We start from the raw sequence: 22,569 nt of genomic DNA on the forward strand, positions 1-22,569 counted from the left end.
TGCTTTTTTTTTTTTGCTTTTTTAAGGCTGCACCTGTGGCATATGGAAGGTCCTAGGCTGGGGGTTCAATCGGAGCTACAGCTACCGGCCTACACCACAGCCACAGCGACATGGGATACGAGCCGGATCTGGGACCTACACCACAGCTCATGGTACTGCCAGATCTGAGAGAGGTCAGGGTTTGAACTTGCATCCTCATGGATACTGGTGGGATTCTTTAGCTCTGAGCCAGGATGGGAACGCCCTACACTGTGTTCTATTTTATGTGTCTCTGTCTTAAATTCCTTTTGGGAACCTAGCAGGGTAAAGTACATACTGTATACATGTAAAAACACTGGTCATTTTACAAGCATTTTGTGTGTGTGTGTGTGTGTGTGTGTGTGAACGCACGCAGCATATGGAAGCTGGTCTGCACCACACACACACACACACACACACACAGAGCGGGAGTCTAAATCACAGCTCACTGGCAACCCCAGATCCTTAACCCACTGGGTGAGGTCAGGCATTGAACGGGCATCCTCATGAATGCTAGTTGGGTTCGTTTCTGCTGAGCCACAAGAGAACGCCTTGGCAATCCTTTTTTCTTTTCTAGGGCCGCACCCACGGCATATGGAGGTTCCCAGGATAGGGGTCGAATCCGAGCTGTAGCCGCCGGCCTACGACGGGGCCACAGCAACGTGGGATCCCGGCCGCATCTGTGATCCTACACCACAGCTCACCGAGCGCCGGATCCTTCACCGGCTAAACGGGGCCAGGATCGATCCCGCAACCTCATGGTTCCTTGTCGGATTTGTTAACCACTGAGCCACGACGGGAACTCCTCTTTTGCAATCATTTTTGAATGTCAATGTTCTGTTTGCGACTTAAGCTGGGGCGTTGTGAAATACAATACAGTTGAGATGAACCACAGGAAGCTTTCCAGCACCAAACACGGGGTTTGAAAAGGGTTCGGCGAGTGCTAATTTCATTTGAAAGTCATCAGACCCCTCCATACTCAGAGGCATTAAGTAGCTGTATAGGTCTGCTACCGGGATTCAACCCGCTTCAACCCGCTTTCCTCCCGGCGTCTTTTGCTAGAACAGTGGAGCAAGAGTGCCGGTGGCGGAGTAGCACGTAGGCAGGGCAAAGACCGAGCTTGGAGAACCCGCTTGTAAACTGCGGGGGAGACAGTGGGGTTCCTGGACAAGGGGAGACATTTTCAAACGGAAAGAAAGCGATGCGCACAGGGGTTTTGTTGTTCTTTAAGGCATAGAGGGAACTCCACTTACCTACCGAGAAGGAGAAGTGGGGTGGTCCCAGACAGACTGGGGGATGGGGAGGGAAGCGAGCGAGCAAGATTGCAGCCCTCCGGCAGGGTGCGCTCCGCGATCAAAGCGCGTTGCCTGCACCGGCTCCCACCGCCCTGCGTGGTGACCCGGGCGGGAGAAGAGAAGCGCGGTGCAACCGGCACCGGTCCTTCGACGAAAGGCCCCGTCCATCAACTCGGACCCCCATCGAGGTGGAGTTTTGCCGGCTCGGGGGCGCCACTCGTCCGGGGCTGCCGAGTCACTCAGACGCAGTTCAAATTCCAGGTCTTTGATCGCCCCACTTTGTCTCAGCTTCCCTGTCCTAAAAGTAAGGCTAATAACGGTACCAGTCAGTTGTGACAAATCAATGGCACAAAGTAAACAAAGCGTTTAGCCCCAAGCTCGTACCTAGTGCCGTAAGCAGGGGCTGTGGTCATTACTGTCACCTTTTCGGCCTCTCCAGGCCGTGGTGACCCGTGGCGGGTCGGTTGGCGTGAGGTTCAATCAGCCCCAAACGATGACAAGGTTGCAAAGACCGACAGCGCCCAGCTGCGCCCAAGGCAGGACCTAGAAGGTGGGCGGGGGTTGGTGGTGACGTGGGCGGGTCCGACCCAAGCTCTCGCGGTTTAGCAGGAAGAATTTGCCGGGGTTGGTGCTAGGGCTGTCCAATCCGCGGAGTGGCACCACCAGCCCAGAGTGTCCCGAGGCGGCGGGATTAAGGATGACTTCGTACAGGTGAGTGTCCCTCGAGCAGAGACAAATGGGAAGTCAAAGTTGGCCAGCCAGTGGCGCCACCCGGGAGCGGCCAGGTCCCGGGACCCCGGAGCCGAGGGAGGGGGCGGGTGTCTCCAAATTAAGTCCGACCGGCTCCCTACGTCGGTGCGGCAGCGAGAAGGAGACTGCGCCTCGGGACGCTGTTGAGAGTTCCTGCTCGTCTCCCCGCCCTGCGCCCCAAGGAACACTGGTTTTCCAGGGGAACATTCGACGTGGAGGTTGCCTCTCGTGGCGCAGAGCACGGGGGGCGGCCCGGACTCGGAGGTTACGACCAGGGCTGGGGATGTAAATCTCGGGGGATGTGGGTCCCCGGCGCGGAGGCCGCGGGCCCCAGGCTGTGGGGAAGCGGAGGCTGCGTCCTTTACGCTGCATTAAATAACAGCTTGGGGGTTTTAGAGGCAGAGTTTTTGAAGAAGTCGGTTTTCTAGGAGTTCCCATTCTAGCTCAGCGGTTTACACCCCTCTCCCCCCACCCCCCCCGTATCCACGAGGACGCGGGTTCGATCCCTTGCCTCGCTGAGTGGGTATGTTGCTGTGAGCTGTGGTGTAGGTGGCAGACGCACTCGGACCTGGCGTAGCATCTAGTTGCAGTGTAAGGCCGGCGGCTGCAGTTCTGGTTAGACCTCCTAGCCTGGGAACTTCCATATGCCCTAGGGTACGGCCCTAAAAAGACCAAAAGAAAAAAAGAAGAAAAAGGTCAGTTTTCTGCTCCAGAAGACAGCCTCGGGGCAGAGTGAGCGTCTGTTTTGTGGTTTGGGGCGCTAAAAAAAACCCTCTGAGTAGCATAATAATTAACGGAGGAAATGCGGACTTGGTGAGCTCATCTAATTTTTATAATCAGGAATAAGGATCAGAAATACATTTTGTGGGAGTTCCCGTCGTGGCTCAGTGGGTAACGAATCCGACTAGGAGTTGCAGGTTCCATCCCTGGGTGAAGTAGCCGGCGTTGCAGTGAGCTGTGGTGTAGGTCGCAGACGTGGCTCGGATCCCGCGTTGCTGTGGCTCTGGTGTAGGCCGATGGCTACAGCTTCAATTAGACCTCCAGCCTGGGAACCTCCATACACAGGCACCTGCGGCCCTAAAGGGCTTAAAAAGGGGTGGGGGGGAAACCGTGTTGGTTAGATGATGTTTTATGAGGATTAAAATGAAGTATACGAGTTCTCTGGTCTTGCAGCAGGTTAAGGATCCAGCGTTGTTCCTCCTGTGGCAAGGGTTTGATCCTTGGCCACCTGGGGAACTTCCTCATGCCCTGGCGCTGCCGAAACAAATAAGGAAACCAAGAAACATGTTTGTACTGAGGCTATGGCAGAACTCAGCAAAGGGAGGTAGCTCTTGCGTTACCACCTAAAGTCTCTGCTAAGGCTTTCCTTCCAGCACTTCCCCAAAATTATCTCATCCCACATTCCTTAGTGAATGAGGAGAATGACCAGGAGTCCTGGTACCAGGCTCCAAACTGGTGCCAACCGAACATTCTGGCAAGTCCATATTGCTGTGTTTATGTCTCTAAGATTTTAAGGCTGCTGGCTTGGGTGACCTTGGGAAACAAACAGGTTTCTTCCTCAGAAGAAACTTACTCTTTTAAATGTTTGCTTGCCTGTTTCGTTTTCTTTTCTTTCTTTCTGTCTTTCTTTTCTTTTTTTTTTTTTAATTAAAGAGTGTCTGATTTTGAAATGGGCGTTTCTGATCTTTGTCCCTCTGAGAAAGGACATTTCCCTATAACACACCCTACCAACCCAGGAAATGATCGCTATAGAAGCATGCACTAAACTAAAATAAATGTTAGTTGGTGAATTCATTTCATTTCATCCACTGTGGAGCACTTATTTGTTACGTACAGTCCCTGTTCTAGATTGTGCCTCTAATGCTCCCAGCAACAATCTTGGAAGAGTTATGTCCACTTCAGAGCTGTGAACACGGAGAATGGAGGTTGCCCAAGGGCAGCATTATAAGGAGCAGGTGGGAATCCAGCTGTACTTGAGGATAAAGCCAATGCTTTTTTTTTTTTTTAATCTTCTTGAAAAGTTAAAGTATAGTTGATTTACAGTGTTGTGCCAATTTCTGCTGTACAGCCAAGTGACCCACTCATACATATATATACATTCTTTTTTTTTTTTTTTTCCCTTTGGTCTTTTTGTCCTTTTAGGGCCGCTCCCGCGGCATATGGAAGTTCCCAGGCTAGGGGTCTAATTGGAACTGTAGCCTCTGACCTACACCACAGCCACAGTAACGTCAGATCCAAGCCATGTCTGCGACCTACACCACAGCTCACGGCAACACTGGACCCTTAACCCACTGAGTGAGACCGGGGATCAAACCCGCAACCTCATGCTTCCTACTTGGATTCTTTCCTGCTGAGCCATGACAGGAACTCCGTTATATACTTACTGTGATTGCAAGTTTACTATTTTTTTTCCCTTTTCTTTTTTTTACCATTTCAGGCTGCACCCTCAGCATATGGAAGTTCCCAGGCTAAGGGTCGAATTGGAGCTGCAGCTGCTGGCCTACACCATGGCCACAGCCACAGCAACACTAAATCCGAACCGTTTCTGTGCCCTGAATCCTCATGGATGCTAGTCTGATTCGTTTCTGATGCGCCACAGCGGGGAAAGCCCTGTGTGTTTACTCTTGAAAGGAACCTCTGCAGCTGAGCCAGGTCTATGTTGGAAACCAGTTGTACCGGTGAGTTCGTCGGATTACCTTGCACACAGAATATAACTTTTTTTTTTGTCTTTTTGCCATTTCTTGGGCCGCTCCCGGGGCATATGGAGGTTCCCAGGCTAGGGGTCCAATCGGAGCTGTAGCCGCCAGCCTACGCCAGAGCCACAGCAACGCCAGATCCGAGCCGCATCTGCGACCTACACCACAGCTCGCAGCAACGCCGAATCCTTAACCCACTGAGCAAGGGCAGGGATCGAACCCTCAACCTCATGGTTCCTAGTCGGATTCATTAACCACTGTGCCACGACGGGAACTCCAGAATATAACTTTTATTAAAGATAAATAATAGAATGTGCTAATTGAAGCCCACCTATATTATTATTATCTTATTAAATTTTTTTATTGAGGTACAGTTCATGTATCATATAAATTTCAGGGGTGCAACAGAATGATTGGCCTTTTTAAAGGCTATATTCCATTTATAGTTATTACGAAATATTGGCTACATGCCCTGTATTATATTGTTTGTCCTTGTAAAAACTCATCTTCAGTATTAAAACTTAACAAGAACCACAGCAGTTGCTTAGAACGTAGTCCAGCCGTTCTTGATCTTTTGGTCTCAAGACCCCTTACACTCTTCGAAATTATTGAAGACCCCAAAAAACTTTTGTTTACATGGGTTGTATCTATTCCTATTACCATATTAGACATTTTTTTTCTTCTTTTTTGGCTGCCCCGATGCATATGGAGTTCCCGGGCCAGTGATCAGATCTGAGCCCCAGTTGAGACTTAAACCTACTCAATGTTAACATAATATTTGTATATATTTTTTGGGGGCCGCCGCCCCCCGTGGGCAAATGTTCCTAGGCTAGGGGTCGAATTTGAGCTGTAGCTGCTGGCCTGTGTCACAGCCACAGCAGTGTCAGATCTAAGCTTTGTCTGTGACCTGCACTGCAACCACAGCTTGTGGCAACACTGGGTCCTTAACCCACTCAGCAAGGCCAGAGATCAAACCCGTGTCCTCACGGATACTAGTCCGGTTTGTTACTGCTGAGCCACAACGGGAACTTCAACATAACCTTTTTTTTCTGTCTTTTCTAGGGCCACACCTGCGGCATATGGAGGTTCCCAGGCTAGGGGTCCAATCGGAGCTGTAGCTGCCAGCCTACACCACAGCCACTGCAACACGAGATCTGAGCCGCGACTGCGACCTATACCACAGCTCACGGCAATGCCGGATCCTTAACCCACTGAGTGAGGCCAGGGATTGAACCCGCAACCTCATGGTTACTAGTGGTTGATTAACCACTCAGCTGCAGTGGGAACTCCCGATTTTTACCCTTTTTTGAATGTGTCTCAAATGTGGTTCAACTATAATAATGGACCCATATAATTTTAACATCCCCACTTAAGTACATAAAGTGCAGTTTTAACAGTGGAGAACATTTGTAGTTATCTATTAAAAATTGGGCGGTTGAACATTTTATTAGTAATCTCCTATCAAGCAATTCCTATTAATGCCATCCCAAGCGTTTCTGGGCCAGGGATCGTACTTGTGCAACAGCAGCAACCTGAGCCACTACAGTGACAACACCAGATCCTTTACCCACTGTGCCACAGGACAGCTATTCTCAATAGCTTATAATAGGGAGTTCCTGTTGTGGTGCAGCAGAAAGGAATCTGACTAGTATCCATGAGGGTGTAGGTTCGATCCCTGGCCTCACCCAGTGGGTCAAGGATCCAGCGTGCTGTGAGCTGTGGTGTAGGTTGCAGACATGGCTCGGATACCGTGTTGCTGTGGCAGTGGCCGTGGTGTAGGCGGGCAGCTGTAGCTCCAATTCGACCCCTAGTCTGGAAACTTCCATATGCCACACATGCAGCCTTAAAAAGAAAAAAAAAAAAAATGTTGTAACAACCTATAATAGAAAAGAATCTGCAAAGGATATGTATGTGTATATATGTATATATGTAATTGCATCACTTTGCTGTGTACTTGAAATTCACACAACATTGTAAATTGACTATGCCACAATTAAAAAAAAAGAAATTTCACAAAATGCAAAAAAAATTGACTAAAATCGTTGAAAGATATATTCTGTATGTGCTGCACAAGATACAGGCAACCCTTTACTAGAAATATTACTCATTCATTCTCATTCTTTTTATTTTTTTCAATTGCTTTTTCTTTTTTCTTTTCTTTCTTTTTTTTTTAATGGCTGCAGCTTTGACAGCACCAGATCCTTTAACCCACTATAGCGGGCCAGGGATCAAACCCGCACCTCCACAATGCCCCAAGCTGCTGTAGTCGGATTTCTAACCCACTGTGCCATGGCGGGAACTCCCACTTTTTTTCCTTTGTCAAGAGTTCAGGCCTGTTGTCTTGCAGAAAAACATTCTGATGTCCCTGATTTGTCTATTGTTCTTGATGGTGTTACTAAATTTTTATCCCCTGTTTTTTCCTATAAATTGGCAGTGAGGTCTCTGAGGCTTGATTACATTTCGGTTAAATATTTTGGCAGTAATACTCCTTTAAATGATCTGTGTGCTTCCTATCATCATATCCGGAGGACAGTTGGTCAGGCTGCCTCACTATTAAGGATGTTTATTTGATCATGTGGTTAAGGTAGTGATGCATGATCCTTTCATTGCAAGGATTCATTTTTATCTCTTTGTAAAATAGTATGTGATCTCTGGAATGGCACCATTCAGTATCCTGCCTCCAGGAGTTCCTGTCGTGTCTCAGTGGCTAATGAACCCGACTAGTATCCATGATGATGCAGGCTTGATCCCTGACCTCGCTCAGCGGGTTAAGGATCTGGCGTTGCTGTGAGCTGGGGTGTAGGTTGAAGGCACAGCTTGGATCCAACGTTGCTGTTGCTGTTGCTGTGGCATAGGCTGGCAGCTGCAGCTGTGGTTAGACCCCTAGCCTGGGAACTTCCATATGCTGTGGGTGCAGCATTAAAAAGACAAAAAAAAAAAAAAGAAAAACACAAAAAGCAGAACAAAACAAAACAAAGTAAAATCCTGCACCTGGCAAATGTTTTAGAACAGATGGACAATCCTGGAGTTCCCATCGTGGCTCAGTGGTTAACGAATCCGACTAGGAACCATGAGGTTGTAGGTTCGATCCCTGGCCTTGCTCAGTGGGTTAACGATCCGGCGTTGCCATGAGCTGTGGTGTAGGTCGCAGACGCGGCTTGGATCCCACGTTGCTGTGGCTCTGGCAGAGGCTGGCGGCTACAGCTCGGATTGGACCCCTGGCCTGGGAACCTCCATATGCCGAGGGAGTGGCCCAAGAAATGGCAAAAAGACGAGGAAAAAAAAAAAAGAAAAAAAAGAACAGTTGGACAATCCTGGCCAGAATCATTTATTACATTGTTGGTAGCAAAGTGGTGATTTTCTATCATTTCTCCTACATATTTTTTTTTTTTGTAAAGAGGAACTTTTTTTTCTTCAATGGGTAAAAGATTAAAATTTGATAATCAGAAAAAATGGATAAAAATGGTTGCATGCAAAAATATAAGCAAAGAAAAAAGCAGAAAAAAGTTCTGGAGATCCGTTCTAAAACGATGTGAACAATCTACATTACGAAAGTATATGGACACTTAGAAGTGGTTAAGGTGGTAAATTTTTTCTTTCTTTCTTTCCTCCCCTCCCCTCCCCTCCTTTCTTTCTTGTTTTATTGAGGGCCACACCTATGGCATATGGAGGTTTCCAGGCTAGGGGTCAAATCAGAGCTATAGCTGCCAGCCTACACCACAGCCACAGCAATGCCAGATTTGAGCTGCATCTGTGACCTACACCGCAGCTCATGGCCAGTGCGGGATCGTTAACCCACTGAGTGAGGCCAGGGATTGAACCTGCATCCTCATGGATACCAGTCAGGTTTGTTTCTGCTGAGCCACAACGGGAACTCCAAGGTACTAAATTTTATGTGTTTATTATCAGGATTAAAAAACCTTTTTAATAAATTGTATTGGGGAAGTAATTAAAAAAATAAAGAAAAAAAGAAAAAAGGAAAGAAACTCTGTCTAGTCACTTATGATGGAGCATGATAATGTGAGAAAACAGAATGTGTACATGTATGTGTAACTGGGTCACCATACTGTACAGTAGAAAAAAAAATCGTATTGGGGAATAACAGTTTAAAAAAAAAGGTTAAAAAACCCTGTTTTTTGGGCAAGGTGTGCAGCGGCTTGATGTGGGATCTCAGTTCCCAGACCAGGGATTGAACCTGGGCCACAGTGGTGAGAGTGTAGATCCATAACCACTGAACCACCAGGGGACGCCTCCAAACTCTTTTTGGCAGGGTGGAGGGGGCCGTGCCAGTGGCATATGGAGTTCCTGGGCCAGGGATCAGATCTGAGCCACAGTTGTAACCTATGCTGTCAAGGAGCAAACCTGTGTCCCTGGCGCTGCAGTGATGCCACCGATCCCACTGGGCACAGTGGAAACTCCCTCTATTTGTTCCCTTGCTTGGTGGGTTTAGGATCCGGCGTTGCTGTGGCTGTGGTGTAGGCCAGCAGCTGTAGCTCTCATTCCACCCCTGGCCTGGGAACTTCCATATGCACCAGGTGGGGTCCTAAAAAAAAAAAAGCGAAAAAAATTTTTTTTCATTGATATGGTTTTAGAGTCCACACTTAACTAACTTTTTAAGAAAGTACCACTTCTTGGAAGTTCCCTGGCTCCTAGGGGTTCAGGTTCACGCTTTTTTCCTCTGTGGCCTAGGTTCGGTCTCTGGACTGGGAACTGAAATCCCACATTGAGGAGTTCCCGTCGTGGCTCAGAGGTTAATGAATCCGACTAGGAACCATGAGGTTGCGGGTTCGATCCCTGGCCTCGCTCAGTGGGTTAAGGATCCAGCGTTGCTGTGAGCTGTGGTGTAGGTCGCAGATGCGGCTCAGATCCCCCACGTTGCTGTGGCTCTGGCGAAGGCTGGCAGCTACAGCTCCGATTGAACCCCTAGCCTAGGAACCTCCATATGCCCTGGGAGCGGCCCTAGAAATGGCAAAAGGCCAAAAAAAGCCAAAAAAAAAAAATCCCACATTGAGCTAATGCATGCCACAGGCAAAACAAAACAAAACAAAAACCTGCTACTAACTTCTTGACTTTTGGTGTAGTATCAAAGATAAATATCTACAATATTGAAAAGCAATTAAAGTGTTTCTCCCTTTTCTGGTGACATACCTGTGTGGGGCTGTATTTTCTTCATATTCTTCAGCCAAACAACCTGTCCTAACAGATGGTTCATTTTATCTATTAAGCTAAACATTAAATAGGCAAAAAGGTAAAATGATGCCACTTTTCCTCACTACTGTTTTGTTTTTTTTTTTTCTTTTCTCTTTAAGGCTGAACACACCGCACATGGAGGTTCCCAGGTTAGGTGTTGAAACAGAGCTGTGGCCACTGGCCTACGCCAGAGCCACAGCAAGGCCAGATCTGAGCTGTGTCTGCGACCTACACCACAGCTCATGGCAACGCTAGATCCTTAACGCACTGAGCGGGGCCAGGGATCGAACCCGAAACCTCACGGTTCCTAGTTGGATTCGTTAACCACTGAGCCACGACGGGAACTCCTGTTTCTGTTTTTGTTTTTGTTTGGGTTTTTTTTGGCCACGCCCGAGGCATGCAGAAGTTCTCAGGCCAGGAATGGAACCCATGGCACAGCAACGACCAGGGCCGCTGCAGTGGCAACACTGGGTCTTTAACCTGTTGAGCCACAGAGAAAGTCCGACCCTATTTTTGTTCTGTTTTCACTAAGTGACGCGATTTTAAGTTTAGTACCTAATAGCAAAAGGAAACAAACCCAACCCTCAAAAAGGCCAAGACCACACTCACTTCCCTCAAATGCCGCCCCCCACCCAGGTTGTCAGTGATTTGTTTCTATCTGATAGTCTGAAAATTGTGTTAGGAACTTAGGATGTGATTGTTCTTTTTTTTTTTTTTTTTTTTTTTTTTTTTTAAGGAGGGAGAGCAGATGAGACTGTGGGCCTAAGATGAGCTGACAGCATGGAGTCGGTGTGGTTCAGCCCCACAGTGGCATTGAGTTATCCTTGCCCTCCTAGAGGGAACATGCTTTTGTTTTTGTCTTTTTAGGGCCACACCTGCGGCACATGGAGGTTCCCAGGCTAGGGATGGAATCAGAGCTACAGCTGCCGGCCTACACCACAGCCACAGCAATGCGGGATCTGAGCCATGTCTGTGACCTACACCACAGCTCACAGCAATTCCAGAGCCCTGACCCACTGAGCAAGGCCAGGGATGGAGCCTGTGTCCTCATGGATACTAGTCAGATTCGTATCTGCTGAGCCATGACGGGAACTCCAAGAACAGCATTCATTAACGGTGACTCATTCATTTAAGATACTGTTGTGTCCCACTGGTTAATATTTGTTTGGCGTATTTACATCGTTATTCGTCTGTACCTATATTTGCATCACTGCAAAGCTGGTTTCTTATAAACCAGTCTGGAGTTACTTGTGAAGTGTGGATTTGGGACTTTGAAAAGTACATAGACCTTTGATAAATTCCTGGATTTTTTTTTTTTTTTGGTCTTTTGTAGGGTCGCACCCGTGGCATATGGATGTTCCCAGGCTAGGGGTCTAATTGGAGCTACAGCTGTCAGCCTACGCCACAGCCACAGCTCACAGCAACGCCAGATCCCTAACCCACAGAGCAAGGCCAGGGATTGAACCCAAAACCTCATGGTTCCTAGTTTAATTCATTAACCCCTGAGGCATGAAAGGAATTCCTTGATTTTTTTTTTTTTTAATTTTTACAGGTCTGTTTAAGTCTTTTGTGGGTTTTTTTTTGGGGGGGGGGCTTCAGTGGGAATTCTTTTATTTATTTGTTTATTTGTTTATTTTATTTCCCCAATACATTATTCATTTGCATTTTTGTAGAAAGTCATCCCTTTCATCTAGGTATTCAGGATCTAGGCTTCTCTATTAAAAAATTTTTTTAAGTTAAAAAAACTAAATTAAAAATTTTCTAATTTTAAAAAAATTAAAAATTTTTAAATTCAAAAATTTTTTTTTTTTTTGTCTTTTAGTGCCATACCCATGGTATACGGAGGTTCCAAGGCTAGGCCTACACCACAGCCACAGCAATGCAGGATCCGAGCCACATCTGCAACCTACACCGCAGCTCACGGCAATGCTGGATCCATAACCCACCCAGCAAGGCCAGGGATCGAACCTGAAACCTCATGGTTACTAGTTGTATTCGTTTCTGCTGCGGCACAATGGGAACTCTTTTCTGGAGGAGGGGCGGGTGAAGGAGAAAAAGATAGCTTTATTGCTTTCTCAGGCAAAGGGAGCCATAGCAGACTAATGCCTTAAAGACACTGCCCCCAAAATTTTAAATTAAAAACGATTTTTTTTTTTAGGGCCACACCTGTGTCACACGGAAGTTCCCAGGCTAGGGGTTTGAATTGGATCCACAGATGCCAGCCTATGCCACAGGCACAGCAACGCCAGATCCAAGCCGCATCTGCCACCAGTTTGTGGCAATGCCAGAGCAAGGGTGGGGATTGAACCTGCATCCTTATGGACACTGATCATGGTCTTAACCCACTGAGCCACAATGGGAAGTCCTTCTAGGCTTCTCTTTGTTTCTCTCACCTTCTGTCTTCTCTCTCTTCTTTCCTCCCCTCTATTCTCAGTTCAGGGGATTAGGATTAGCCAAACAGTATCTCTGGTTCCCCATTTCTGGGAAGGAAATTCTGGCTGATTAGCCCCATTCGGATGAGGTGAACACCCGTGGTCCACTCAGCCAGGACCAGGGGAGCGTCATGTGATATAACCAGACTCGTTTGTAGGCGTCGCTTCTGGGTCAGGAGGAGAGTCTTAGAGCAAGGAGGTTATAAAGTTGTCTGGAATTCCCACCCTGGCACAGTGGGTTAAGAATCCGACTGCAGTGGCTCAGGTCACTGGAGAGGTGCAGGTTTGATCCCTGGGCCCAGTGCGGTGGTTAAAGGTGTAGGTTGAAGCTATGGATTGGATTCAGTCCTTGGCCTGGGAACTTCCACATGCCATGGCTGTGACCATAAAATTAAAAAAAAATAAAAGAAAAAACCAGTTGTCTACTCTGTGCTTAGATTTAACGATGATTCCATTTTAGTTTTTTTTTTTTTAATTCACCACTTTCTATTTGGCTATTTCTAAAATCTTGTTTCTGCTTTTCTTAGGTTTGTTTTGTTGTCCATTTTCAAATCTCATATTTTATTGCTTCATTTATTAATTTTAGGACTTGTGATCAGAAGTACGTATTTGAAAAGCTTCACATTTTCCACTGAGTATAGTTTTTTGGCCATGCCCACGTATGCAGAAGTTCCTGGGCTAGGGATGGAGGCCATGCCACGGTGGTGACCAGAGCCACAGCAGTGACCACACCAGATCCTTAACCCAATGAGCCACCAGGGAACTCTCTGCAAATTTGATTCTTTACTTTTCTATTTATCCGAAATCAGTTTTTTAAATGATTTTTATCATTTCCGTTATAGCTGGTTTGCAGTGTTCTGTCAATTTTCTACTGCACAGCAAGGTGACCCAGTCACACACACATGTATACATTCTTTTTTTCTCACATGATCATGCTCCATCGCAAGTGACCAGACATCGTTCCCAGTGGATCCCAGCAGGATCTTTTTGGGTTATTTTATGGTTTCCTTTGCTGTGCAAAAGCTTGTCAGTTTGCTTAGGTCCCATTGGTTTATTTTTGCTTTTCTTTCTCTTTTGCTTCGGGAAGAAATCGATTTTGATACGTAGTGTACGAAATAGGTTTGACTTGCATTTTTGCTCAAGTTGCTATTCCCATCTATGTCGCACAACGAAATCTTTCTTAACATACTCAGAAGAGATTTTAACAGCGTTTGCTCTCTTGTGTCCCAACAGCCCTAGGTATCTGTCGATCCTCAAGATGGCGATGGTGCTTTTGCTCCTGAGTGTTGGCCTCTTTATGTTCCGAAGCGTGTTCCTCGACACAGACTTCAGTCTCCTCAACTCACCCATCCCTTCCCCCACCCTGGAAGCGCAGACGCTGAAGCTTCTACCTGAGAAACATGTCAGGAGCCTCTTCACCTACAGTGGAATCTGGTGAGATGGCAAGAAGACCGCCTTGCTCTGACACTTCCCTGGCTCCTCCTGTGGCTTTACTGTGTCCTTTTTTTTTTTTGTCTTTTTGCTATTTCTTGGGCCCTTCTCGCGGCATATGGAGGTTCCCAGGCTAGAGGTCCCATCGGAGCTGTAGCCGCCGGCCTACGCCAGAGCCACAGCAACGCGGGATCCGAGCCACATCTGCAACCCACACCACAGCTCGCAGCAACACTGGCTCCTTAACCCACTGAGCAAGGCCAGGGATCGAACCCGCAACCTCATGGTTCCTAGTCGGATTCGTTAACCACTGCGCCACGACGGGAACTCCTACTGTGTCCTCTTATGCCCACTTTACAGCCAGTTCCTTACCTTTCTGCACCTGTGCTGATTGGGAATGTGAATCCTGACTGCGGGACCTGGTGGGGGCATAGCTCAGGGGTAGAGCATTTGAGTGCAAACGGCGGGACTAGGAAGGGGCTTGGTCTGCTGGGGCACGGCCTCTACAGCACCCAGCAAAGTTCTTTAGGACTTTGGAGGGCCTATTTAACCAAAACTGTAGGAGTTCCCGTTGTGGCTCAGTGGTGACAAACCCAACTAGGATCCATGAGGAATGCGGATTTGATCCTTGGCTTCGCTCAGTGAGTCGGGGATCCAGGGTTGCGGTGAGCTGTGGTGTAGATTGAAGACGCAGCTCAGATCCCGTGTTGCTGTGGCTGTGGTGTAGGCCGGCAGCTGTAGCTCCGATTCCACCGCTAGCCTAGGAACTTCCATATGCCGATGTGGCCCTAAAAAACAAAAACAAATTAAAACCCCCCAAAAACTAAACAAAATTATAGGAAAGATGTGGCCTTTCTGGCCCTCTGGCCTTTTCATCTGGTGGGTGGGGCTGCAATGCCTCCGAGATTCCTGTGACTCTCAAGTTTAAAGGAGTTTGGGGAGTTCCTGTCATGTCGCTGCAGAAACGAATCCGACTAGGAAGCATGAGGTTGTGGGTTTGATCCCTGGCCTCGCTCCGTGGGTTAAGGATCCGGGGTTGCCGTGAGCTGTGGTGTAGGTCCCAGACGCGGCTCGGATCTGATCTTGCTGTGGCTGTGGTGTAGGTTGGCAGCTGTAGCTCCGATTGGACCCCTAGCCTGGGAACCTCCATGTGCTGCGGGTGCAGCCCTACAAAGCTAATAATAATAATAATAATAATAATAATAATAATAATAAATAAAGGACTTTGATTCCAGAGGGGGGCCTTCTCGCCCTCCTTCCTTCCTCTCTTCCCTTCCTTCCCTGTGTCTTTGGGAGCGGCCGCTGCTGGGATTCCAGGGTCTCAACCCAACCCTGGCGCTAGGTATGGGAAAGCCTAGGGGGAAAAATACACTGGATTGGGAGTTCCCATCATGGCTCCGCGGAGATGAATCCAACTAGGAACCATGAAGTTGCGGGTTCGATCCCTGACCTTGCCCAGTGGGTTAAGGATCCGGCATTGCTATGAGCTGTGGTGTAGGTCGCAGATGCAGCTCGGATCCTGCGTTGCTGTGGCTTCTGGCGTAGGCCGGTGGCTACGGCTCCGATGAGACCCCAGCCTCGGAACCTCGAAGCCCTAAAAAGGACAAAATAAAGAAAATAAAAAGTTAAAAAAAAATACACTGGACTGAGCTTGCGGCTCCCCCTCACCTACCAGCCCACCCTCCCAATCTGTGATCTTTGACCTTGTCTTATTTTAGGCTGTTCCCGAAAACCAGTGCCAATGTGACACCTTCGGGCATCAGGGAAGCTATAAGTTGGAGGATGCCTATGACCGGTCGTGACCTCCCCGCAGTGAACCTGAGGAGACAGGCTGAGCTCGAACACTTTCAGAGGAGGTAGTGCAGATGCTGAGGGCTCTTGCGCCCTGAGATGGAGCGGAAGCTCTCTTCTCATTCCCGAGGGTGTGGCTCCAAGGAGGGGGAGGGAATGCCCTCTTTTTTTTTTTTTTTTTGTATTTTGCCTTTTCTAGGGCTACTTCCCATGGCACATAGAGGTTCCCAGGCTAGGGGTCTAATCGGAGCTGTAGCCTCTTGCCTATGCCAGAGCCACAGCAACGCCAGATCCGAGCTGCATCTGCAACCTACACCACAGCTCACGGCAATGCCAGATCCTAACCCACTGAGCAAGGGCAGGGACCGAACCCGCAACCTCATGGTTCCTAGTCGGATTCGTTAACCACTGCGTCACAACGGGAACTCCGGAATGCCCTCTTTTGCAGGGGGTCCCTGGAAGGAAGTCTTAGGAAGAAACCAAGTAAAGGGAACTGAGGAAATAGTTCCTAAATGAAGATTTCTAAAACCTGGCATGTCTAAAGCATTTCATAATAAAGAGTGAAGAGGAGTTCCCTGGCGGTTGCAGTGCGTTCATGATCAGGCGTTATCACTGCTGTGGCATGGCTTTGACCCCTGGCTCTGGAACTGTTGCAGAAAGGGGGGCCCCTCCCAGGGTCTAACACTCGGAAAATGAATTGTCCGAGGAATCACACGTGGTGACAAAGCAAGAGACTCTGTTAGGAAGGGGCATATGCAAGTTCCCAGGCTAGAGGTGGAATTGGGAGCTACAGCTTCCAACCTTTGCCACAGCCACGGTGATGCAGGATCCAAGCCACGTCTGCGACCTACGCCACAGCTCACAGCAATGCCGGATCCCTTACCCCACTGAGTGAGGCCAGGGATCGAATCTGCATCCTCATGGATCCTAGTCGGGTTCATTTCCACTGCGCCACAAGGGGAACTGCACATTTGTGGTTTTAAAAGAGGAGGGGATAGTTGTGTGTATAAGTGTTTTGTGGGTAGGTGCGTTTATACGTTGAGGGAGAAGTATGAATAGTGGTGGTAATATTTAACCATGGGCTTTTGGTAGTGGCTTGTAGTGCTTGCCAATTTCCACGGTTTAATAATCACACTGTACACAATATTGTAAATCAACCCTGCTTTAGTAAAAAGTTCAAAATTAAAAAAAAAACCACCCTACAAGAAAACCACACTGTGGCTGATTTCAAGTCTCCCACAAGATATCATTGCATGCCGGTTATATAATATCTCCATCCACAGGTAGATTGATGCAAATAACCTCAAGAGCAGAGATAATAGGAAAATGTATTTTTAATATTGCATGTAAAGATTTATTTAAAATGGCTCACATTGAAAACCAGCAATTGAAAATGTATTAAAATAATTCGAACGTGGTGAGTGTTGAGCAGGTGTTACCTTTGTTCTCTTTATGTTATGTTTCATTTTATTTATTTATTTATTTATTTATTTATTTATTTATTTACTTTTTAGGGCCGCACCCGAGGCACATGGAGGTTCCCAGGCTAGGGGTCCAATCGGAGCTACAGAAGCCGGCCTACGCCACAGCCACAGCCACAGCCACGTGGGATCCGAGCCTCGTCTGCGACCTACACCATAGCTCAGGGCAACGCTGGATCCTTAACCCTCTGAGCGAGGCCAGGTATTGAACCCGCAAACCTCAAGAATGCTGCATTGGATTCTTAACCTGCTGAGCCACAACAGGAACTCCGTGATTTTTATTTTTAATGTGTGTTGTTGTAATCTGCCTCAGTTTCTTTGTGGAATTCAAGGCTGGAGGGAGGGGCGGGAATAAAGAAGAGGAGGAGAATGCAGGACCAATCCGAACGATTTAACTTGGGATTCTCCCCCTTTGCAGCCCCAAAGCTCTGGGCACAGATGCCCCTTTAAGAGCTAGCCAGCAGTTCCCTGTCGTGGCTCAGTGGTTAATGAACCTGACTAGTATCCATGAGGATGTGGGTTCGATCCCTGGCCTTGCTCAGTGGGTTCAGGATCCAGCATTGCTGTGAGCTGTGTGTGGGTCGCAGACGCGTCTCGAATCCCGCGTTGCTGTGGCTGCGGCGTAGGCCGGCAACTCCAGCTCCAATTAGACCCCTAGCCTGGGAACCTCCATGTGCCGCGGGAAGTGGCCCTAGAAAAGCAAAAAAAGGAAGAAAAAAAGAAAAGAACTAGCCATGGGGACAGTGAGGAGCTCCTGCTGTGGTTCAATGGAATCAGCTGTATCTGGGGAGCACAGGGATGCAGGTTCAACCCCTGGCCTAGCACAGTGGGTTAAAGATCTGTTGCTGCAGCTGCAGCTTAGGTCGCAGCCACAGCTCAGGTCTGATCCCTGGCCTGGGAACTCCATATGCCTCAGGGAGGCCAAAAGCGAAAGAAAAAAAAAAGAACGAACCAGTGGGAGCAGTGGGAGTTCCCTTGTGGCTCAGCACGTTAAGGAGGATCTGGCATGGTCACTGCATTGGCTCAGGTCGCTGCCATGGGGTGGGTGAGATCCCTGGCCTGGGAACGTCTATGCTGTGGGTGTGGTCGCACCCCCTCCCCCCCAAAAAAAGAGCTAGTCAGGGACAGGTGTCAAGGCAGCTGCTAATGGTTTTGTTTCCCTGCAGAGAAGGGCTCCCTCGCCCACCGCCCCTGCTGGCTCAGCCCAACCTCCCCTTTGGGTACCCGGTCCACGGGGTGGAAGTGATGCCTCTACACACCATCCCCATCCCAGGTAGGTGCATCTCCACCCAGACAGGACACAGGCAGCTCTCGTAGTCCTTCTGAAGAGAGGAGCAGAAGGGAGCAGTTATCCGCTGAGTCCTTCCCGGATACCCAGCACAGTCCTGAAGCTGGACATGTTTCATTTGATGTTATTCTCACTGTTTCCACCACTGGGAATGGCACTTAGGAGCTGTCGCCTCCCTGGGCATCTGGGATCGTATAGGAGAGGACGGAGATCTGGGTGCCTCGAGGAATCTCAGGCTGTTATTGGCTTATTGGTGTCCGCCAGCATCAAGGGAGCAGGCAAAGCCTCAGCCCATCTCCAGGGACTGCATATGGAAAGAATATTTCTGTCGGTACAGCTCCCTCCGCGAGGGGTTTTTACACACACCTCTCGTCCAGCATACATCCCTGTGAGGTAAATGTTATTTGGCCAATTTCCCAAATAAGTTTAGCATGTTAGCTAAGGCCACAGAAGGAGGATGTGTTTGAGTTAGGATTTGCATTAGTCATAAGAACAGAGATAGATTTTAAAGTAAAAACATTTGAGATGAGTTGCTGGTGTTTTGGGGTTTTTTTGTTTTGTTCTGTTTTTTGTTTTTTGTTTTTGTCGTTTGTCTTTTTAGCACCTGGAGGTTCCCAGACTAGGGGTGGAATTGGAGTTGTAGCTGCTGGCCTACAGCAGAGCCCCAGCAACACCAGATCCGAGCTGCGTCTGCGACCGACACCACAGCGCACAGCAATGCTGGATCCCCATTGAGCGAGGCCAGGGATCGAACCCACAACCTCATGGTTCTTAGTTGGATTCGTTTCCACTGCGCCATGACAGGAACTCTGAGTTGCTCGTGTTTTTAAGTACTCATTTAAAAAATGATTTGCCATTTTGGATAATTCTCTTTAGTGTGTAAAATATATGTAACATAAAATTTACCATTTAGGGGTTCCTGTGGTGGTGCAGCGGAAACGAATCCAACTAGGCACCATGAGGTTTCGGGTTGTATCCCTGGCCTCGCTCAGTGGGGCAGGGATCCGGTGTTGCTGTGAGCTGAGGTGTAGGTCGCAGACTCAGCTGACAATCTGTGTTGCTGACGTTGTGACGTAGGCCGGCAGCTGCAGCTCTGATTCGACCCGTGGCCTGGGAACTTCCTTATGCAGAGGGTGTGGCCCTAAAAAGCCCCCAAGCCCCCCCAAAACCCAACAACAACAAGACAAAAAAAAAACCCAAACTAGGGGAGGGCATCAGAGGCTTTGGTTTGCTGGAGTTTGCAGAGGTCCGTTGGACACCATCTAGCAAGCTCTAGTGGGGAGGCGAGCGGTCTGCAAACACCTGGATAGGTGACACTCGAAGGGGCTCTGGAGGGATGTGTAGGAATTGGCCAGGGAGCTGAGAGCATCAGGGAACTCTTGGCATCCTCTCAAATGTTTTTTTTTTTTCCTTTCTCCTTTTTCCTGTGACCTCCAGGCCTCCGGTTTGAAGGACCAGATGCTCCCACCTATGAGGCAAGAGTCCCCTTCCCAGCCCCACTTTGCACTTAGCATCCTGTCCTTGGCTCACTGCCCATGCGCTTTTCCCCGTGGTGGTGGCTGGTCTCAGAGTTTGACAGAGAGACAAAGATGGGGCAGACAAAGATGCTGTAGCTCTGATTGGACCCCTAGCCTGGGAACTTCCATATGCTGCAGGTCCGGCCCTAAAAAGAAAGAAAAGAAAAGAAAAGATCTGTTGACTGAAATGTTTTCAGCAGTTTTCTTTTTCTTTCTTTCTTTCTTTTTTTTTTTTGTCTTTTGTCTTTTTAGGGCCACATCCGGTGGCACATGGAGTTTCCCAGGCTAGGGGTCCAATCGGAGCTGTAGCTGCCAGCCTACGCCAGAGCCACAGCAACACCGGATCCGAGCCGCATCTACAACCTACACCACAGCTCGAAGCAACACTGGGTCCTTAACCCACTGAGCAAGGGCAGGGATCGAACCTGCAACCTCATGGTTCCTAGTCGGATTCGTTATCACTGAGCCACAACAGGAACTCCAGAAGAAATCTTTAAGAATGGATGCCACTTAACTCTGCATGCCAAGAGTTAAGAATGTTTCAGAAATGGCCCTTGAACACACCAGGTCCTAGGTCCTAGGCTTTTGGGGCTGGGGCAGACACTCCATCAGAGCCAGACCCTAGCTTTCGGGAGCATGAAGCGTTCTTCTCCTCGCACCCTTATGCATGCTGCCCCCTGCTGGCCATCCTGGGTATGTGCCTCTCTGCATTTAGGCTTTCTACCTCCTTTACCCTAGGTCACCCTGACAGCTTCTCTGGGGACACTGAACACCCTTGCTGACGCCCCAGACAATGTGGTGAAGGGCAGAGGCCAGAAGCAGCTGAACATTTTGACCAGTAGCCGGGAGCTTTTGAACTTCATCCTCCAGCATGTGACATACACGAGCACAGAGTACCACCTCCACAGAGTGGATGTGGGTGAGTCCGTCCTCGGATGGCAAAATGCTGAGGGACCCCATAAACACCACCACTGCCCCCGCCCCCGGCTCTCAAGGTCTTCCTTCTCCAGGAAGCCTGCTTCCCTGGCTCCTGTTTCTAACTTCCCACTTAGTGTACCTGGTACTATCCCCGTGTTGCCATTGAGCCCGTGGAGGGACCCGAAAGAAAGACAGTGAGATGCCTGCTTGTCTGTACATGAGGACAGATCATTCATGCTCTGCACCTGGAAACCATCCCCTTCTGCTCCCCGTTCTCATCAGTGATCAAAGCTGAAGGTTCCCTGTTCCGGTTGTGGTGCAGTGGAAATGAATCTGACCAGTATCCACGAGGTTGGCGGTTCGATCCCTGGCCTCACCAGTGGGTCGGGGACCCGGCGTTGCCGTGAGCTGTGGTGTAGGTCGCAGACGTGGCTCAGATCCCATCCTGCGTTGCTGTGGCTGTGTGTAGGCTGGCAGCTGCGGCTCCTATTCGATTCCTAGCCTGGGAACTTCCATATGCCGCGGGTGCGGCCCTAAAAAGCAAAAGAAAAGAAAGAAAAAGGAAAAGCTGAAGGTTTCAGCTACAGTAGAGGAGAGCACAGTCCATGTGTCAGTGGCTTGTCCTGAGCATTACGGGAAAGAGGGATGTGGGGGAGCTGTCAGTCCCAAGGGCAATGGCTTTGTCTTCCTCCTCCCCTCCCATCCCAAACCCGACTCTTACTCCCAGAATTCATGGGAGACCAATTCCTGCCACCCTCAGGGCAGCCCCACTTACCTTCTGGATGAATTAAAACCCTTTTCCGGGAGTTCCCATCGTGGCTCAGTGGTTAACGAACCCAACTAGTATCCATGAGGACACGGGTTTGATCCATGGCCTTGCTCAGGGCGTTAAGGGTCCGGCATTGCGTGAGCCGTGGTGTAGGTTGCAGAAGTGGCTCAGATTCTGCGCTGCTGTGACTGTGGTGTAGGCTGGTGGCTATAGCTCCAGCTGGACTCCTAGCCTGGGAACCTCCATATGCCACGGGTGCAGCCCTAAAAAGAAAAAGACAAAAATAATACATAAATACATAAATAAATAAATTACCCTTTTCCGGAGTTCTTGTGGCTCAGTGGATTAAGAACCTAACTAGAATCCATGAGGATGCAGGTTTGCTCCCAGGCCCGCTGCGGCATAATTCGCAGATGTGGCTGGGATTCCATTGGCTGTGGCTGTGGCTGTGGCGTAGGCCGGCAGCTGCAGCTCCAATTTGAGCCCTAGTCCGGGAACTTCCATATGCAGCAGGTGCAGCCGTAAAAAGAAAAAAAAAAAAAAGACATTTACCTTTTTCTGCTTTGACCAGATACACAGGATGCTTTCCCAGGACCCCAGTGAATGTGAGGCAGATTTTCCATGAGCATAAGCTAGAGAGAGAGTTCTCTGTACCTTGGGATTTTTAAACATGTCTTACCACAGAATGACCCTGTGAGGGGGCTTCCCACTGTGGCTCAGCAGAAACGAGCCTGACTGGGATCCGTGACGATGCAGGTTCAATCCCTGGCCTCACTCGTGAGTTAAGTATCTGGTGTTGCCAGGCACTGGTGTAGGTTGCAGATGCGGCTTGGATCCCATGTGGCTGTGGCTGTGGCTGTGGTGTAGGCCGCAGCTACAGCTCCGATTTGACCCCTAGCCTGGGAACCTCCATATGCTGCACTTGCACCCCTTCGAAAAAAAAAAAAAAAAAAAGGCGGGGGCACTGTGAGGTGAACTGGGCTGGTAGTATTA

General features: G+C 48.8%; 1 protein-coding gene across 1 annotated transcript in view; it reads left to right on the forward strand.

Annotated features, from left to right (window-relative positions):
- The first annotated feature begins 1,787 nt into the window (after positions 1-1,787).
- Positions 1,788-22,569, forward strand: part of LOC125115030 (beta-1,4 N-acetylgalactosaminyltransferase 2-like) — a 32,133-nt gene continuing 11,351 nt past the window's right edge. Inside the window, 8 exon segments of the mRNA XM_047758762.1 lie at positions 1,788-2,024; positions 13,615-13,815; position 14,471; positions 15,531-15,605; positions 15,607-15,668; positions 18,251-18,357; positions 19,810-19,847; positions 20,628-20,808. Coding sequence (XP_047614718.1) covers positions 2,011-2,024; positions 13,615-13,815; position 14,471; positions 15,531-15,605; positions 15,607-15,668; positions 18,251-18,357; positions 19,810-19,847; positions 20,628-20,808 — 679 coding nt within the window. The 5' untranslated portion in view covers positions 1,788-2,010.

Source organism: Phacochoerus africanus, chromosome 14 (assembly GCF_016906955.1).
Source record: "Phacochoerus africanus isolate WHEZ1 chromosome 14, ROS_Pafr_v1, whole genome shotgun sequence".
Taxonomy (NCBI): domain Eukaryota; kingdom Metazoa; phylum Chordata; class Mammalia; order Artiodactyla; family Suidae; genus Phacochoerus; species Phacochoerus africanus.